Consider the following 19,928-nt stretch of genomic DNA (forward strand, 5'->3'; position numbering starts at 1 on the left):
ATGTACACCTACAGAAGGAGTTGTGGCATTTATTACTTTACTCAAAAATGTTACTAACAACTAACTTAATTTATTTATTTTCAGGCAATTGAAAGGTTTGAACGGAACTTAACAACCTTTGATGAGAGGACTGCAGAGCTGCGGCAGACTTTTTTGCGGACCAAACTGTCTTCGGTTGTACAGGAAATGGAACAGATTATAGAAACACAAGAAGAAATGTGGCATGATGTCAAAGAAGACATGGAAAGTGCAAGACAAGCAGGAGTTACTCTGTTGGACTGTATTCATCCTAAGCAGAGAGATGTCCATGAAGAGTGGTATACTCCTGACATCAAGGCAAATGCTGCAGAATTGAAACAAGTATTGATTCAACTTGAGGACATGAAGAACAAATTTGACAGGTTCTGGAAAGAACACAAGTCAAAGATTCAGTACGGCTTGAAAGTGTGTCTGTTTGAAAGGGAAATGAGCCAGGTTTGTGCATTTTTCATTATCACTATTTTGCATTTACATGATCTGTCTAATTTTTCTCAGACTCCAGATCCAGTGATCCAGGAAGTTCATGTACTAGCCAAGCTTATTGTGTTGTGTTCTTGGGCAAGACACTTAACTCTCACATTACCTCTCTTCACCCATGTGGACCTATGGCCTGATTGTATCATGTGACACTTAACACTACTTGTAAGGCAGAATAATCTTACTATACTTAATTAAACATTCAATATAATTTGCATTGCAGCTACTTTCAATAAGCAAACTCTGACATAAAGAACTCATCTAGCAATGATAATACCGCATTTCATGTTATTGGTGATTATACGACAACAGCTCACAGACCCCCTCAAAAAAGTGGCTCAAAATTTAGCCAATTGAAATTCAAGGATACAACCATTTCAATGAACTAGCTGAAAAAATTCTTTAACACAGTTTTCATTTTAAACCATTTCTCATTTCCTAGTATATGGGGATAATTTGAAAATGATGATGATGACATTTAGCTCTAACAACAATTCTACAATGGTTTTAAGTTGACTTTATGAGAATTGTCTTGCCACACTGATGCCTGTTATTCCTCCTTTTGAATCTTTCAGACAACAGGCCTGCTTCTCTCAGCTTTAGGCAACCTATCTGCTCTGACAGATCTCGGAGACTCTAAAGATGATGCAGAATCACTATTAGAGCAACTTAAAGAATTTACAAATAAGAGTATGGTGAGTGGAAAGGTCCTGGAACTCTTGTTAAAAAGAAAAGTTGTTTATTATTATTAATTAAAACTACTTCTCTTTTTAACTATAACATATCTGATCTTCCCTCAGCTTAAACACTTTTCAAAAGGTTCCATGTGGTTACTATTATTATTTAGTGCTAGCCAAATCAAAATCCTTTTATTCACAGACTTTGTTCACAGAACACAACAGTGTAAAAGAGAGGAGGAGATACGTTAAGTTACAGATTTGTCAATCAATTTAATCTGACAGTTGATTTTAAGAAATATTAAGTTTCTTGACAGAGACTGATGAGAACTATAGGTTACCACTGGAATGCATTTTGTTATAATTTAAAGTTTTTACACTAACTGTGCATTGTTATTGCTTGGAATAATTAGCTTTTATATTGGTCAACTTTTCCTTGTATGGTGAACTCATATCATAAGTAAAGTCCTGAGCGTGACATTAATTTGCAAGGCTCATCATATAGACTGGGTCCGACATACCATGGATCTATTGTAGATAAGTGCCTGTCTTTTCCCTTCACAGTCATTAATTAAATAAATATTTCTTTCATTGATATTATTTATTCTTTTTCTAAAATTTTTAAATCCACAGGAACTTCTTGACAAAGCCAAAGGTTTAGTTGCCAAGGGACTGAAAATGATAGACTCAAATGAACAAGCAAAGGATTCCATCAAGATGAAATGTGACGAAATAAGGGAGCTCTGTGACAAGTTTGACAAGGTGGCACAAAAGAGAGAAGATGATTTAAAGAAAGCAATGGATATACACGAGTGTCTGGAAATGGTAAGTCATTGTTATTTGATTTAGCTTCTGATCAGGTCTATTTAAGATATTGCAGTTAAGCATATACTCTTTACCGCTTGATACTGTAGGAGTTACCAAAGAGGAAATATAACTGCGAGTTGTAAATTGGCATCTGTGTTTTCTGAAACAGTTATTTTCATGTTATTTTTCTGTAGGTCAACAAGTGGTGCAAGACAGGTGTAGATCTTTTAGCATTACAGCCCATAGACAGATTTCAGTCATCGGAAGGTGCTGAGAAAGCACTGGATGAAATTGATAACTTCCTGAAGAGTCCACAAGGGATGAACATGGTAAAGGTTCGGAAAATGACGCCCACAAGTACTGCTCTTGGTAATAAAACACTGATCAGCAAGGTCAAAGACAGCATGAAGAGAATCAGTGAGGTCAATGATATGATTGCCAAGCGTGAAACCAGGTTAGTAAATTGTGTGTTATAAAATATCATATGATATTTTATTTTTGAGAAGATATTTCATCTAGTGCCCCACACACACAGTGCTTAAACTTGGGTTGCTCAGATAGGGTACTTATTCGAGACAGGATACATATTAATAAATGTTATTTTCATTTTGTCATCTCTGAAGTGCCTAAACTACAAAGCATGAAATTGGTTATTATAAATAAAAAAATATTCATGGATTCAGTTTGCTGTAAATTATTGATCAATTTCAAATCAATTTCAAACTAAAACTAAAATAAACTCAATACAGGGCTTATGCAGTGGAATAAGGGCGCTTATTTCGAAATGACAACCCAGGCATTTTATTTGGGGGAGGGGGAGCTTTTAGGAAGAAGGGCAAAACACTGCTGTGATGATATTACTTACAGTGCATGTAAACTCTAACATTTGGAGTAATCTAGAGAGAATCTTGATCTCTATTCTTCTATGAGATGATATTATTATGTATTACATGATATACAGTAAATGATTGTATCCAAAATGTAAAATTTTAGATGAGGCTTGGGAACTCATAAAAGTGCTAAATAAATGTGTCTCTTTCTGCATTTGTTAGCCTGAAGAAACTTGTTGTGAAGCGTCCAGTACAGCCTGTATCAGCAATACCTGCTAATCAGGCTTCCAATCCCGAAGATCAAAAAGATTCCAAACGTAAACCAAGTACTACTCTCAAGAGCCCAGGTCAGTGTGCCTGGTACAAAATGTAATTTTCAAAATTGTGAATAGACCAATTTCGTTAGGTAGGTAGGTAGGTAAGACTTTATTTTACAAGGGTAACATTTGACAGTATTAAAACTGATAACCTAATGGCCCTCAAAAATTAAAATTTTAGAAAAAGAAAGAAATAGTACAATCAGAACAATATTAAAAATAATTAAAATTCAGCCTAAAGCAATAGACCTCAGTACAAGGCTCTGCGTAATAACTACAGAGTTTGTGGGGTTCATTCCCCAGAGCCTCGTGCTGAAGTCTATTGTGTTAGGCTGAATTTTAATACATCGAAATTGGTCTATTGAAGAAAAGTTATTCAAGGTGTAAAAGGAGAAACCTGATTCTTTCCAAGGAGGTAATTAAGATTAGTACATGTAGAATTATGCATAATTTTCCGATTAATTCCTTTATGTTACCCAGTTTACAAACATGGGTTCCAATCATGAGTTAACATAAACATAAGCATCCATATTTACATCATGGTTCCCTTTTTACAGTTCAGTTCCGCCGGGAACGTAAGAAGTCAACTACTCCTGAATCAACCAAGCGGCCAGTGTCCATTGTGTTGACTGACAGTCTTCAGCCACAAGGAGGTGTCCGTTCATCAGTTTCTGAGCCTAGTATGCAGGTGGGTTTACCCAAAGCAGATGAATTTATCTTAATGCATGGTAAACCGGACGTGTAATGTTAGATCAAGAATCATGCAGAATTTGATACTTATTCAAATCATGTTTTCTTGTGGAATGTTCATGCTTAGATGCAAACATTTCCCAGCCCTCCTTACCTTCTTTCTTCTCACCCTTTCTTCTCTCAGGACCACACACCTCCCCCCCTCCTTCCTTCTCTCGAAAGCACCCATATCCCTCCCTCCTTCTTTCTCTCAAGGCCACCCTCCTCCCTACCTCACTACCTCCCTTCTTTTCACACAAACACCTCCCTTCCTTTCTTGCCTTTTTTCAACTGTCATTCATTTACAAGACAGTTTTTCATTATTTATTAGAGAGACATTGTGGATGGTACTGACAGTCCAGAAGCTGGCAGGAAGCGGATACAAGTCATGAGAGAATTGATTCAAACAGAAAAAGACTATGTCAATGACTTAGAATGCATTGTCAATGGATACCTTAAGGAATTTGCGCGAGCTGGAAGCAAGATCCCGGCTGATTTACGTGGGAAAAAAAACATAATATTTGGAAACATTGAACAGATTTATGAATTTCACAGCAGTGACTTTTTACTTGAGCTTGAAGCATGCCAAGATCAGCCTTCTCTTGTGGGTGCTGCATTCATCATGAAGAGCAATGAATTTGAAATGTATGCAACATATTGTAAGAACAAACCAAGTTCTGAGGCTCTAAGAATGGACTACATTAATTTGCCTTTCTTCAAGGTAACATACACTTAATGTGGAAGTTTCTTGAAGGTGTGGTGGTCAAATATGTGTGATTCTAGATCAAGAGGTCCAGGTCTAGGGTGAACCTGTGGCTAAGGCAAGACACTTCACTCTCACAGGGCATCTCTCTTTCCTGGAGTATAGATGGGTTGCAGAGACCTGTTAGGATCACAATTTAATGCTAGGGAGTACTAACCTCTGATGGACAAGCATCCCATTCAGGGGAGTACATCTAGCAACACTCCAAATTGCTTCATGCTACGTCAAACATACATTGTGATGCCACTCCTTTCCTAATTATTTTAACTGTAATTATTATTTAATTTTTTAATACTTTTTCATCATTTTGTAGCATTTTTAGGTCAGATCCAACATTTTTTAAGGTTTTACAATGTAATTATTATTGTTTGTTTGTTTTACTTACTCTAATTTCCATCCTCTTTTATACAAAATTGATTAATAAAACTGTATTGTGTGATTCTTAACCAATGCAATGTAAATGTTTATTTTTTTAGGAGTGTCAAGAACACTTGGGCCATCTGTTGCCTTTAAGTGCATTTCTTCTTAAACCAGTGCAGAGAATCACAAAATACCAACTGCTGCTGAGAGAGATGATGAAACTGACACTAAGAAACAGCACTGCATATGATGACTTAGAGGTACCTTTTGGACTTTCAGTCATTAGTATTAAACATTACTACAGTCATGGATTTTTATATCTAAAAGTCTTGGATCATGTGTACTAAAGATATCCACGGTCGAGTGTTGATTGATACCCTCGAACGATACCGTCAATCGATAGCTTCAATTAACCCTTGATCAACTCTCAATAGACACTCAATCAATGCTCGCTCGACACCTTGGTTGACATGTGATTAACACTTGATCAACATTTTGATTCACTGGCGGTCGAAAGTCAACTAATTTTTGCAGCCATTCCATTGAGCATCAATCAATACGCATGAGTTGGTCAACATTCAGCTGACTATTGGCTGACTTTTGATTGAGATGTTGATTGAGTGTCAGGCGCAACTATCGGCTGACTATTGATCGAAATGTCGATGAAGTGTCAATCGGTATTGATAGACACTCGACCGTGGATGCCTTTAGTACACATGATCCAAGGTCTCTAATAGTCATAGCTTCATTTGTGTGTACTTCATGTTACGGAAATGGTGCCAAACTCTGGCTGTGTGGGTCCAACTGTCTAAATCACTCTTTGGCTCTTAAAATTGTGTAAACTCGTTTTTCTTTTTCACAGAAAGCTCTTGAAACCATGGAAGGAGTTTTACGCCATGTGAATGATGTCATGCACTCTTGTGGGATTAGAGGTTTTCCTGGTAACCTTGCTGAGCAGGGAAAGTTGCTTCTTCAAGATTCCTTCATGGTTTGGGAGACAAACAAAACCTTAAGTATATTGCCATCGAAAGCGGGAAAGCAGCGACAAGTGTTTTTGTATGAAAAGATGATTATCTTTAGCAAGAAGATTGATGTTCAAGAAACTAGCAAAGATGCTGTTGTTTATCAGTACAAGAAGGATGTTAAGGTAATTTTTGCATATATATGTATTCAAATGTGACTTGCAACCTGCTTGTGACACTAATTTGTTTTCTAAATCAATCCTCTAATGATATTGGCTTCAGGGTTCTCAGCATACTTACAACGTTCGTAAGTGAAATTTCACCTTTCGTTCTCTTGGTATTATCACCCCAGTGAGTACCTACATGTACAGGCATTCAAGACCAATATTATAGTACCTCTATAGTGGGCTAGTTGAACCAAATCCTGGGCAGTAATTGGCTACCTGAGGTCAAGATGGTGCCCTCTTGCCCTCTTGCCCTCTTGGGATTACGTGCTGTTTCCCAAGTGCAAAGATCATTTATTTTTTTGGTGTTCTTTGTCCTGTATTATAATTCCTTTATTGACTCTTTCAGTTTGTTCAGTCAAGATGGCTGGATATTGGCCTTGTTCCTTTTTGCATGCCTACAGTGTATGAAACACGCCTTAAAAACAACTTGGCCAATTCCAGCCATCTTGACCTTATGTTTGGTCAATAAGTATTATAACCCATATTTATGTCCTAACATTAATATTATTATTAGGCTGTGTCAGATACATATTATTTTTCAACTGTTTAGACATGTGATGTGGGATTCACTGAAACACTGCCAGCTGCACCTGAAAAATTTGAGCTGTGGCTGAATGGAAGATCAGAAGTATTTGTCATGCAAGTGAGTAAATATCTCTTCCATGCCACATACTTAAATTAACTATCTCGTCTATTCTAATAATGCTAATCTATAACTAAAGGCTATATTTTGGGGATTCCAAAGGTTAGGAGAATGGGTCTGTCATCTTTTGATTATTTCTATCCAATTGAATCTCACTCAAGCAACCTTTTTTTGTGGGGGGTGTGGTGGCCTCATGGTTAGTGCACTCGACTCCGAAGTGAGCAGTCCAGGTTTGAGCCATGGCCAGGGACATTGTGTTGTGTTCTTGAGCACAACACTTTTAATTACTCTCACAGTTCCTCTCTCCACCCAGGTGTATAAATGGGTGCCAGCAAATTTAATGCTGGGGGATAACCCTGTGATGGACTAGCATCACATCCAGGGGGGAGTAGATTGAATACTCCTAGTCGCTTCATGCAGCAGAAACCAGGATAAGTTCTGGCCTGATGAGCCACTTGGCCTTTTACCTTACCTAAGTGACCTTTTCAGGATTAAAAAAAGCGGTCATATCTTTAACTGATTGCTTGCAAGATTGAAATCTGGATGGTGACCAGTAACTGAGGAGCTAGAAGTTGGTCGTCCCCAAGAGCTTTCAACTTGCCAAACAGATCATTATGTAACACAGTCTACATGTACATCCCAATACTGAAATCTATCATGTCTTTGAATTCAAGTGGGAATAGTGTATATTTTTACTACCCTGTGCTGTCTAGGGGTGTATCCAGCTTAGAAAACACAAAGCTGACTCATTAACAAGCCTATAGCTCACTTTTCTGGCTTTGGCAGCTTCAAAGGTTACCCATGGCATCTCTTATTTTTGTTTTTGTGTCAATTTAAGTTCTCTTTCAGTCGGGAAGTGCCGGGGTGTCTGATTAAAATCTTTGTCTCAGGGTATCCTGCTTTTGAAAAATAAAGAACATTGAAAAATTGGTAATCTTCAAGTTGACATTTTTTAGTTACAAAATGGCTCTATGTATTTCATCTTTCAGCCTGCATCTATGGAAGTAAAGAAACGTTGGGCAAAGGAAATTACAAATCTTCTGCAGTCCCAATTCAATCAAGTGAAAGGTAATGTGAAAACTTCTCAGTTATTAACATAGGCTTTTTTGTGTTTCATTCCTTCTTTTTTAACTGTGTGACCATGGGCCAAGTGCAGTTCATGTTCTACACATTGTTTATTTATTTATTTATTTATTTTTTTGTTTCGTTTTGTTGGTGACCAGACCCAAACTTCCTCTCGGCCAAATTTTGAATCACGCAACCTGTTATGTTTGCTCACCAAAAGCCGTTGAAACATTGATACTGGGACAATGTTATGGATATTGATTTCTTTATTGTGTGTAAATTATATTTCCTTTTGGTTTTATAGAGGCGTTGGATTTGAAGGGAATAATAAATACACTAAAAAGATATTACGTCAGCCATGGAATGTACTGACGTTGCGGCTTTTATTTTCACTACGTGACAAACAAGTTTATTTTGCCAGAAGCAACAGTCATTAATTTATTTGCAATTTTGTTTGTATTTCTTGTGGGTCTCGGCAAATGAAGTGAATTCTTTGGTTGTTTCATCCCAGCGAGTTAGAGATTTGAAGAAAAATTAAATATTTGCTGAGGTAAAAAGCGTAAACCCTCGGATTGTGTGACTCGCATGACTACTTCAAAGCACCAACAAATTAAATGTTGACTTTTAGGGAAGAAAGCTGTTTATTGAAAGCGTTATTAAAAGCGTGACCCTTGTTTCCTTTTGTATTATTCATGGGCATATCGTGAGCGAACTTCCAGATTAAGACCATTACGTCATCATAGATTTCACAAAGGCTAAGACTGATGGTGCAATAACACATTTTGTGTTGATCAAGTGATGTGTTTACAGCAATCAATGAATCATCAAGGACTGCTTTGGAATGCACACTGCATTGTGACCGTGGTATTAACGAAACAGTTCAATTTTAAAAGTGCAGTTATAAGATCTAAAAGGTCTTGTTTAGTAATGTTTCTCCATTCAAAAGGTTATTATCCAGACTGAGCTTATTAAAGGCTCTTTAGTGCAGTCGGAGTAAAGTAGAATGACTGGGAATTTTACCACTAATGCCATGGATGGTGCTTAGATTTTCACTTTTCTTGTTTTAGTGAATTTTTATTAATTATCTTGTTTGTGTGAAGTTAAGTATTGAACAATTTTTTTTTTTCATCTTTCAGAACAATTTGGAATTCATGGTACGTGTCTTATCTTTTGTCAGTGTCAGATCACACACCTTTTATCTGGCTTTTCTCCAATAATTTTGCGTATTTGTTTAATAACAAGAAAGATTAATAATTATTTACATACCAGGCATGCGACAACAGTTGAAACACCCCAGATAATACTTAATTCTGTGTACTCTTTTAGATCGTTGGAAATCAACCTCAGCTCTGTCGTCAGCAACTATTTCTACAGAAACACAACTAAAATCAAGAAGTCATTCTACATTGTCAATTGCATCCACTTTTGCAGCTACTAACAAGAGGTAATAGCAAACAGTCTTCAAGATTGCTGATCTTTATTTTTGCTCCACTTACAACATTAATGCTGTAGTCTCAATCTAGTGATGTAATGGGGACCATTTGTAAGCAACAATTCACTGTCTAATTCTTAGTCAAAGAACTTTTTTAAAGAATAGTGGAACCCCCCAAATTAAAAAAAAAAAGATGAGGTATCATTAACGCGCTGACTTGGCCTCGGAATGTAGGAAATCCCATTTCTGGGACCTCAGTTTTAAAAATTATCCAGGGGAGGATGCCATAGACCCCCCCAGAGGGGACCACTTTTGTCAGTGGTAGTAGTGGGGGATCACACGGTGATTATTGGTGGTATCTATCTTGACCCACCACTGAGGAGCTGAGAAACTGGTAGAGATCAGAGTATGGGCAATACTATATGATTATTTGTTCACAACCTGCACTCTTCTTTCCTCTGCATGATATAGAAATAACAATTTTGTTTTTCATCAATAATGTTCAGATGTTCAGACATACTGGAGAGGAGTAACACCAATGATGATGATGATGAAGATGATGGCTTTGACACAGAGGAATTTGATTCAGATATTAGTGACGAGTCACCGACCAATGAACCAGAGCAGTCTGAATACAATACACAGTACACACAGCCTGTGGTAAGGACACAGTGTACATTCTACTCAACTTAATTCACGCTTATACAGTATGAAACGCTGAGAAGTTATGCTTTGCCCTGCAAATGTTATGTTAGTCCATCAGAGGTTATCCTCCAGCATTGTGTCAGCGTGCCCTTGATCTGGGGCAATGGGGTGGGGGGAGGGGGCACTTTACAAAATTTTATACAGGGAGGCTCTGCCTGAGGTCCAACCCTTTACCTTTTTGAATACCATTTTGGCAGAAAAAGTTCCGCACCCCTTTCACGTAATTAATAGTTAGTTTATTGTGACTGAAAAGCCCTGTTAAAGGGAGTTCCAATAAAGTATGTATGTATGTAGGTATGTATGTACTTTTTTATTGAAAAAGGCACTCCTTTCACATACGAACTTAAGAACACTGCATCCCTTTTCTAAAGCCTTAAAATGAAGTTAATGATGTAGTGCTTAATAAATTAAATGATACAGCCTCAAGGTGCGTCTGTTCAAAATATTTTAATTTAAGCTCCTTTTAAGTACCTAAATACCAGATTTCCCTACCCTTTTATATCCCTCAACTTGTGAAATCCCTACCCTTTTTGAAACCTGCAGAAGAAGGTGTTCCTTCTGGGTGGGGCCCAACCATATTGCTCCACCCCCCCCCCCCCCAACCCATGCCTAACAATTCTCCAGTACTCGTTTCTAACATAGGCATGCTACTGCAATATAGCCATTTGCACCCATTGCATGCAAACAATGTAAAAACATTCACCTTTTAATTACGTTTTGACTGCCAAGTGGAGACAAGTAAATTGTCTGCCACAGACTACAACATGATGACCCCAAGTAGGGTTAAGCACCAGGACTCTTGATCTTGCAAATGCACTTTTTTATAAAGTGAGTGAATGAGTACTGCAAAGATCTTTGTACAGTGCTTGATTAATAGATGAAAATATTAACCAGCCAGACACAACCTAGGGGGATCTTTTGAAGCATCATCGGTTTGAATTGTTTTGCTTGTATCTGAGATGTCTCTTGTGCCCAAAAAATGGAGCTGTAGTACAAGAAACTTTTATATTGATGTTCCATCTGAGGTTATTTGGCCCTGGTTAATTGAGACTGCCGTTGCATTGTTTTGGTAATTTATTTGCTCCCTGTTTTACAGAGTACAACAGAGTATAACATGCAAGATGTTCCATGTAAAGGATCAGTGTACTGTGCTGTCGCTGGCTACGACGCTGTGGAGAACACAGAGGTGTCCTTTCAGGAGGGAGACACTCTGGAACTGCTGAGGGTTGGACAGGAGGGGTGGTGGTTTGCGCGGCACACAGGAACTGCACAGGAGGGCTGGGTTCCAGCAAGTTATTTAACGTAGCAAGGAGGGACAAGTTCATGACATACTCAGTTTTTTTGTGTGTGTAGACTACACAATTATTTATAAATAAAGTGTTTATGACTGCAACATTTTGGATGATAGTTAGACCAGTTATGTTTTAATTTCAGCTTCTAACTTATTTAAAGTAAATGTACTAGCTTCTAAAGGAACTATTTCAGGAATGATGCACTGCGAAAAGATTGGCCGATATTTACAAATATTGTCAGTCTTCACTTTCTCAGTCACTACCATGTTGGTTTGTTTGTTCTTCGTTGGTGTTTTTTCTACCCTGGAAAGTGCTATTTTGATATTTTTGATATCATTTGATCATATTCCAAAATAAATGTGACTTAGAATATTTTGGCATAGCTCCTTTAAGTCTTTAACTGAAGCTTTTGCTGGATAATTCTCCGATGAAAGATTGCCTTAGGTTTGGGGGTTAGCATTAGAATTTAATTAGGAATTTAATATGGCTTAGTGGAATTTACAAATTACTTTGAAAAAGGGGTTTAAAATAGCATGTGAAAGTAAATAATTATTTATCTTGCAATGTACAAAAATATGTACATCTCAGGACCGCCATGTATGTACACAGACTGTAAAACAGTTCTGTCCCCTTTAGGTCTCCTCCCTCCCATAAAATATCTTGTCTGTTGATCAGCATGAGGTGATATAATTATGTAAATGGTTACGACATATTCAGCATTACACTTTGTTGGTTCTGCTTATTAAAGAAATTGATCAGGAGGCTTCTTTTTGTTTACATATAGCTTGATGCATTGAAACACTACAAACTTTGGGAGAATTCATTTAAAGTACCTTGTGGATATAAACTCTCCTTAATTATTTCTGGTGTTTGCAACAGGTTATGTGAACACTTATGCCTTAACATAGTCTTGTTATCAAGGTGATATATATATATATATATATATATATATGATTAAGTTTCTGATAATAAGCTTAGTGTATTCAAAATTAATAGGATGTTGGGGTAATTTTTAAAGTTACCAATCTCGTTAATAAGATCCTGTAGCTTTAAATTAACCATTTCCGATTGGTCAGAGAATTAGAGACTCTTCCTAAGAATCATGCTTCCTCAACTATGAAAGTCGATGTTCTAAACTGAAAGTAGCATATCAAGTTATATATTAAATATTTTGTGAAATTAATAGTAATTATTTTCTTACACCTGTTTTTATTTTTGATTTTTGTCTTCTCATGTTCCATACAAATGAGAGAGAATATGTAATCATGATTTCTCATCAAATAGCTGTGACAGGTTATATGTTCATAGTAAAAATAGTGTTCTCAAATAAATAGTTCAGATTTTGGGTAACTTAAACTTTATAATAGGCTATCTGAACAAGAAAACTTAAAATCAAAAAAATAATATTAGCAAACTTTTAACAGTTTACAAGGCACACACTCTTTCCCCACATAGGCTCCAGTGAACAGATTTTATTCACAAGGCCAGTTTTTTCCTTGCCATAAAAGATGCAGGTTCAACATGAAAGCTCTTATGCTAATGAAGTAGCTTTTCAGGGAAACACCATGCAGATATCTTTTGGAGATTTAAGGTTTATCTACTTTTACAGGGGAGGTGCTAGCAACATCTAAATATCATTATTTTTCAATGGGGAGTTTTTGTAAGTTGGTCCATTACTTAAATTCACTGGGAATGACAGCAAGCAATTGGTAAATTTGGTGGGACATTAGTCTGATAGATACTCTTATAGGAAACAAAAGCAATCTTTGAGAATTTATTTCAGGGGTTTTGGTAGAAATTACATTTGTATAGCTTTGTGTTTAATAATGAATATAATTCTACTTTCTACAATTCTAGTATTTCTAGTTTTGGTCCCTTGACTTGTAACAGATGTGCTCAGATTATGTAATAAATATTTATTGGATTCTTTTCTTGAGTTAAACTTAGGAAAAATACACAGTAACAGAAGTGGTGATTAGTTGTTGTCTCCAAGCTACCTGTAAAGTACAGTATAAAAATTAATATTATAATTTGAAAATAAAGCAGCTTACTCAAAATCATGGTATGATTTGGTCTTAACATGTAATTGTTAATTGAACTATAGACCAGCTTCTTTGTTTGTAGCTCCATTTCAAATTATGTGATCGTGCTATGTAGAATTGTTCAATTTGTGATGTTATATAAACTATGGTTGTTATACTCATGTATGGTTGACGGGGAAAACACTAAGTTAGCTCTTGATATTACAACATAGCCAGCTTTTCTGGCTTTTCTGGCCTTGTACCTTAAAAGTTACTGTAAGTCTTTTTTCAAAGTGAAATTTCAGTTGGTGATGTGCTCTCTTTCGGCTAGTGAAATCGGGTCTATACCCCTAGCTTGACGCTAGTCTCTGTCAGTAAACAAATATTTCATGGCAACAGTGCTGTTTCACATCAGATGACGGCACAGCAAGTTATCTCTACTCAAGATTTAGTGATAAAAGAACTGTAAGTCTCCTAAGTAATGCAAGTACGACAAGGTTGACCTGGTTTGTTTTGCTGCAGGCCTTGCTTGCTTTGAGTGTCAAATGTAAACAGTATTATTTTTCCATTCTCTTTTTATCATCAATAATGAAAAAATTACAATGGTTGGCAATAATGGTGATGGTGATGGCAGACTGTCTGACTAAGTAGTCTAATTAGCTATTGTAGCTAAGAAACCATTCTGGTATTGAAGGCACAACCACACACTTTCTTGATTAACTGCTGAACTGGGATTGATCCTTTGCTTTGGTTTGATCACATCCCACTGCAAGCTGTCATAGTCAGATGGTGTGGTAGTAATTTGAGCCATTTCAAGGCTATTTAGTTCAAAGTGTTCAAAACCCTATGATCTGATCAATTGGTTTGTACATCCATTCATCCTGACTAATCTGAGTTAACTCTTGTCTTAATTTGGTGAGGGTCTGTTCATGTATCTCTGAAACAAAACAGGGAGAATATAAATTAATACTGTTTGGCAAAATGGATTCAAGTTAAAATGAACAAAACAAACAACAGGTATTTGGGCTTGATGTTGAGTTATTTTTAGTTAATATCTGTTTTGAGAATTTCTAGGTACAGCATGAAAGTGGCCACATGTTGAGTGTTTTCAACTTCTGTTTGAAAATATGTTGCTAATGTGAGAAAATCTAACAGAAAACAATAGTAAAATAAAAGAAATATCTCAATGTGTCAAGTTTTTAGCTTGCCTACAAAACTTAAAGGCGCTAGGTCACGCAATTTTAGACAATTTCAGCACTGATCAAATGGTCATAGAATTAACTAAAATATCACAAAAACAGCTCAAAACTATAGAAGATCTCAAACAAAACACAGGAAAGCCAAGAAGGGACATGGACAAAACTGGAGAGGATTAAAGTGGATTGCATTTGGGTAAATTTGAAAAACGTCGGCCCACCTTTTTTCAAATTTATATCAGTTTATATCAAAATGTCATTTACACAGCTGGGAAATCATTCTCAGTTGTTTTGTGGCCGTGATTTTGCAAATGAAAGACCTTTGCTCTGCCAATTTGACGTTTAGAGCTCATAATTAACAAAATTAAACAAAATTACCTAAAATAGCGTGACCTAGCCCCTTTAATAATTGAAGACACACACCAGACCAAATTGGAATTGGTGTATTGGGGAAAAATCCTTGGAGGAATGAACAAAAGCACGCATTAAACAATATGCACATGATGCCAAGTCCAAGATTTGACTCTGTCCCAAACTGGTGGGAGGTGAGAGTGCACACCACTGCAGCAATCCTACTCCCAAAAAGTATTTCACTACCAAAGCAGTTTAGTCAACTAAACTATAATCACTTTGAGCTTATATGACAGACTAGACTACCTTTCTGAAGACTTTTCAAGTTTGAATCCACCTCAATATCTACTTGAATTCTATTGAGTAAAGCCTCCAAAGCTTCTGTACAGAAAAAAGTTCACAAATTATTAAGATGTGTTTGAGGTAAGCTTACATATAATTTTTACAGTATTGCTGTACAAATTAGGCTCATACTTTGATCAAAAAGAGGCATCAACATTCCCCCTCCCCACCCCCCTGGCATACCCCAAGCATTTGACTGGTCAATGCACTCCGAGGGATGGGAATTTGACAGTAGTGGTTAATACTGACTCCATATGAGGGGTGGGGGTGGATTTGAAAAAGTTGTCTCGTGATCATGGTGAAACATTGTAGAAGACATCTGGAGACAACACTGTTCTTTGTACTTAATCATGTTGTGGATAAAAAAAAACAATCTCTTCAAAAGGTTTGCACAGTGCTCGACGGGAAATGTTAAATCTCACTTGTGAAAAGTCAGTCACTTTTATTTTTTAACAATAAGCTTATATTAAATTAAAATAATCATTTTTGGCATAGTGCAAGTTGAAGTGTTCAAGGGTGATTTCGTTTTTTTTTTTTTTTTCCACTACCGGTAATTATTTTTCCCATCTATGTCCTGCCAGTATGTAGGGGCATTTGATCGCCTAGTATTACCTTCTGCAGTCCTATGATGGCGCGTTTAAACACCATTTTGGCCCGGGGAATACGACTTTGACAGACAGAAACTTCAAACTTCAAATGTCCGGGGGTGTTCCAGGGAGATGTTGTAGTACTTCAAAGTTTCAGTTGTTTCGAAGGAATAGAAAAGTTTTAAATTATGTAAAAGAAGCATCAGCTTGTTGTCACCTGGTGTTTTGCTGTTTTCATCTTGATCGGGAGACCGAAATAAAGCCTTTCTTGTGTCTCTTAGCTGACCTCGATTTGCGCCAGAATCAACGCCCGCCATTTTGAAAATTCGAAAACATTGCTTTCTGAATATGCGCATTAGGTGAAACCGCGGTACTTGTATTTCAGGCTCAAGTAGCCACTCAGCGCGGCGCTGTCTCGGCGCTCACTTCGAACACAAAAGATTGTTTCTGTTGGTAACCCAGGACAGAAACAGAAATGAATATTTAATTTTCAATCATCCTGTTTAAACATAAACTCTTTAGGTTATGTAGCTTACTGTCAACGATTTTAAACTTCCATGGGGTCTGTTACCCAGTTTGCGTTTGGTGCAGCAGTTGGTGTTGCTCTTTTCATTGGCGCTAACACAGCTCGACGCTACTTTCTTCCGACAACTACAAACGAGACAGAACGAAGGAGTTCTCCAGACGATACTTCACCAAGACCCTCAGAGCAAGTGCACTCGATACATAGCGCCATCACACCGGTGCGCCATAGATCCGAAAGTTCTGACACCGAAGGAAATCCTGTTGTTGTCGGTGAGGACGTCGATGCGAAAGAGGGTCAACATCTTCTCAACCTTCTCTTCAACATTGCCGAAGATCAAGCGAGAAAAGAAGGTTATATTCACCGCGGGATAACTTGTAACTCTTGCCAAGCGAGTCCGATTTGTGGAATTCGTTATAAATGCTCTAGTTGTGTAGACTATGATGTTTGCGAGCGCTGCGAAGCGAGAGATGATCACAACAAAACTCATCTCTTCATCAAGATTAAAATTCCGATGCCTCCGCTAACAAATCCCAGAGCACCTTGTATTAAACCACTTTATCCAGGTGAGATAAATATAAAAATCAAAACAAAAAAATAATGAAAAAGGTACCTCGTATTTTGGGATAATTATGTAGATTTTGTGAACTGTTTTGAGTTCATACTTCATGCTCATTAAATTAAGCTTAATTTCTGGAGATTTTCTCATTTAAACTATTCTTCCTGTTTTCTCTACCTTACATTTCCAGCCACTGAGGCTAAGCAGTGGTTAATGTCATTTACGTCAAATTAACAAGCCCCTGTTTGTAGATGTATTAATTACATGTACTTTACAAAATTAATTACAAAATGTAATTACAAAATATAATTTCTTATGTGATTTAAAACATTGATATACACAGTTGACTAGCATTTCTTATGTGAAATCATAAATTTAATGCAGCAGATTTTTTTTGTTTCCTAGCTGTAATAGCTTTCTAACACATGTACAAATCAGAAAGCTGTGAGTAATTTCATCAATTAGCTTTGACCAATTAATTATGCTGTACACAAAATTTGTGCCTTATTTATCTCATAGTGACGGGTTATCTTATCTTATTGACTTGCAGGCATCAAGGATCACCCTTGTAACATGTCATGGGATGAAATTCAGAGTCTCAGAGAGCAAAGCCACTTTGACCAAGCGGAGATAGAAGCACTTATTGAACAATTCAAAACTCTTGCTACGAAGAAGGCGGGAATTACACAGGACGTGTTTGACAAATGTTTGGGGCCCCTGGGACAGCACAAGAACTTGGTCATGGACAAGATGTTTAAATTTTATGATCAAAATGGTGATGGTATAATTGACATTGATGAGTTTGTTATAGGTCTATCCATTCTTGTCAAAGGTAGTGAGAAAGAGAAGATCCCCTATGCTTTTGCTGGCTGTGATATAGAGAAAAAAGGCTACATTTCTAAAGACAATCTAAGAAGCATGTTTAAAGCGTACTTTGAAGTCAGCCTGGAGCTAGTTCGTGATGTTGTGAGATCATGTGAAGAGGAAATGATGGCTTCCTTTGATGACTCAGCTGACAAGCCAGTATCAGCAGTATTTAACGCGCCAATTCCAAATGATACAGGTCCTTCCACGTCGAGTGGCAAACCAGCAATGCTGCTGAATAACCCCGGCAGCAGCACTAGTGCTAAAGGAGTTGATGGCAGATGGCCAATCATGGAAGCTATGTCACAGGACGCGATTGATGAGATGGTGAACAACGTGTTCCAGTGCGCTGATACTGACAAGGACGGCAAGATTTCTTTTGAAGAATTTGAAGCTTGGGCAGCAAATGACAACACAATTCTAGCCTGGTTTGAGGCCCTTGGTACAATCTTTTGACTCAAAGTTTAAAGTTTTATATAAATGCTGTATTTATTATACATGTATATTTTATTTATGTCAACATTTTCCTCCAGTTAGCTCTGTTTCTTTACAGTGTTTATTGAAGTGTACACAGAACAGTGAGTTTCAAAATCTGAGACTCACCAGGACACCTAGAACCTTTCATGAGGTTGGAACTGTCTTTGACCCTCAAACTGAGTCATTTTCCTTGCAAATTACTGCTATGTCGTATCTGGTATTAGCAGAAAAAAGTTAGGATTAATGTAATTTAAAGGAGAAGGTCACTCCGAAAAGCTTACTTTTTTTGTCTTCCCCTATAACAAGTAAATGTTCAGCTTTTCCACTCACCCAAGTTTCAGTCTTTGGAGTGCCCGCTATCCTGAAGAAATTTGTCTTGAAAGAAGCAACTTGAATGACGGAATGACCTCACAAAAACGCGGCCTAGCTGCTGAGTACTACAAAATGGCAGCAACGATGTTCAAATTTTGGGCTTCTTTGGAGACGAATTTCATAAGGAAAACCTGCACTTTAGAGACTGAAACTTGGGTGAGTGGCTAAACTTAGTGCAAGGTTTTTATTAGTGTTGACAAAAAACATACCTTTTTTGCGAGTGACCTTCTCTTTTAAGTGTTTTTAAAGAATGAGTGTGAGTTACTCGTAAATAAAATTTTTATCCCATGACTTGGAAGCAGAAATTTGTGGGAAAGGGAGAGAGGAAGGATAAAATTTCAAGATATGGAGAATGAAAAAATCTTTTTAGCTTCTTTCAAGATTTTTTGATAGTTTTACTAATAAAAGTTACATGTAAACAGAGTTTCAGGTACAAAAGACTCTGAGTAGAGTAGAGTATCGGCATGCTTGTAATCTGAATCGAAAGTGGAATGATCTATTATTATCTAATGATGCCCTTTACAGTTGCTTAATTTGAATGAATTCAAATGAACTCCACTTGTAAGATTTACCTGGAAACAAATAATTGATCAGATGATTACTGGAAATACTGGTCACATTGCACAACAATTGTGCGATGTGCCCAGTTGTATATTTCTCAAGACCATTTTGAAAAAATAAACTTGGTAAAATGTTCAGAATTTTTGGGAAGATCTTTATCTCTTGATGAAATTATGAGACTTGTCACAGCAAGGTCCTTACATTTACACATGTTGGGGTGGTGAATGGCACGTAGGAAATAATTATTGTGGGTCTTGTGAGCTTTGATCTGATCTTAAAATCTTGGAATCTTTAGAGTCAAGTTATTGAGTTTTGGACATGTATTTGTCACTCCCTCTTTCTCAGTTTCTTGCAGGGTCACAGTGGAGTCTTGGCATCTCTGTTGAGTCTCCGATTTTTAATACCATTCAGAACCCCTAGCCATGAACTGGTCTCTCTGTGGCCTTCATTTATGGAAATCCATCTGGGGCAGATCTATGGGTGTTCAGAGGTTCAGTTCAACCCCCTATAAAATGAGACATAAAAGCACACTGACTTGGCCTCAGAATGCTTGAAATCCCATTTATGAGGACCTCAATTTTAAACATTTTCTGTGGGAGGATGCTCACAGAACCCCACCACAGGGAACTGCCTTTGGCAGTCCATGTCTTGAGTCCCCTTATCTAAAATACTCTATCTGCCCCGAATCCATTTACATGTAACACTGTTGATATAGACTGCTGTTAATTGTTATAGAACTGCTACATAAGT

General features: G+C 37.1%; 3 protein-coding genes across 3 annotated transcripts in view; 2 read left to right on the forward strand and 1 right to left on the reverse strand.

Moving 5' to 3' along the window:
* Positions 1–13,382, forward strand: part of LOC110042226 (guanine nucleotide exchange factor DBS-like) — a 25,650-nt gene extending 12,268 nt beyond the window's left edge. The window contains exons 7-21 of the mRNA XM_089294699.1: positions 85–474; positions 1,092–1,211; positions 1,827–2,018; positions 2,195–2,454; positions 3,053–3,177; positions 3,705–3,835; positions 4,208–4,597; positions 5,116–5,259; positions 5,862–6,146; positions 6,739–6,831; positions 7,821–7,899; positions 9,033–9,050; positions 9,223–9,340; positions 9,835–9,988; positions 11,130–13,382. Of these exons, the coding sequence (XP_089150825.1) occupies positions 85–474; positions 1,092–1,211; positions 1,827–2,018; positions 2,195–2,454; positions 3,053–3,177; positions 3,705–3,835; positions 4,208–4,597; positions 5,116–5,259; positions 5,862–6,146; positions 6,739–6,831; positions 7,821–7,899; positions 9,033–9,050; positions 9,223–9,340; positions 9,835–9,988; positions 11,130–11,339 (2,709 nt within the window). The 3' untranslated portion in view covers positions 11,340–13,382. The remainder of the gene's footprint in view (positions 1–84; positions 475–1,091; positions 1,212–1,826; positions 2,019–2,194; positions 2,455–3,052; positions 3,178–3,704; positions 3,836–4,207; positions 4,598–5,115; positions 5,260–5,861; positions 6,147–6,738; positions 6,832–7,820; positions 7,900–9,032; positions 9,051–9,222; positions 9,341–9,834; positions 9,989–11,129) is intronic.
* Positions 13,227–16,193, reverse strand: LOC110042191 (uncharacterized). Its single transcript, XM_020747539.2, has 3 exons — positions 16,040–16,193; positions 15,200–15,274; positions 13,227–14,283 (listed from the first exon to the last, which is right to left on the reverse strand). Exons 1-3 carry the CDS (start codon positions 16,176–16,178, stop codon positions 14,183–14,185), a joined length of 315 nt encoding a protein of 104 aa, XP_020603198.2. The 5' UTR covers positions 16,179–16,193; the 3' UTR covers positions 13,227–14,182.
* Positions 16,194–16,212: 19 nt separating this feature from the next.
* On the forward strand, positions 16,213–19,318 carry LOC110042190 (uncharacterized). Its single transcript, XM_020747538.2, has 2 exons — positions 16,213–16,911; positions 17,455–19,318. Exons 1-2 carry the CDS (start codon positions 16,380–16,382, stop codon positions 18,222–18,224), a joined length of 1,302 nt encoding a protein of 433 aa, XP_020603197.2. The 5' UTR covers positions 16,213–16,379; the 3' UTR covers positions 18,225–19,318.
* Positions 19,319–19,928: the final 610 nt, after the last annotated feature.

Source organism: Orbicella faveolata, unplaced genomic scaffold (assembly GCF_042242905.1).
Source record: "Orbicella faveolata isolate gen_17 unplaced genomic scaffold, um_ofav_v1 contig_25, whole genome shotgun sequence".
In the NCBI taxonomy this organism is placed as follows: Eukaryota; Metazoa; Cnidaria; class Anthozoa; order Scleractinia; family Merulinidae; genus Orbicella; species Orbicella faveolata.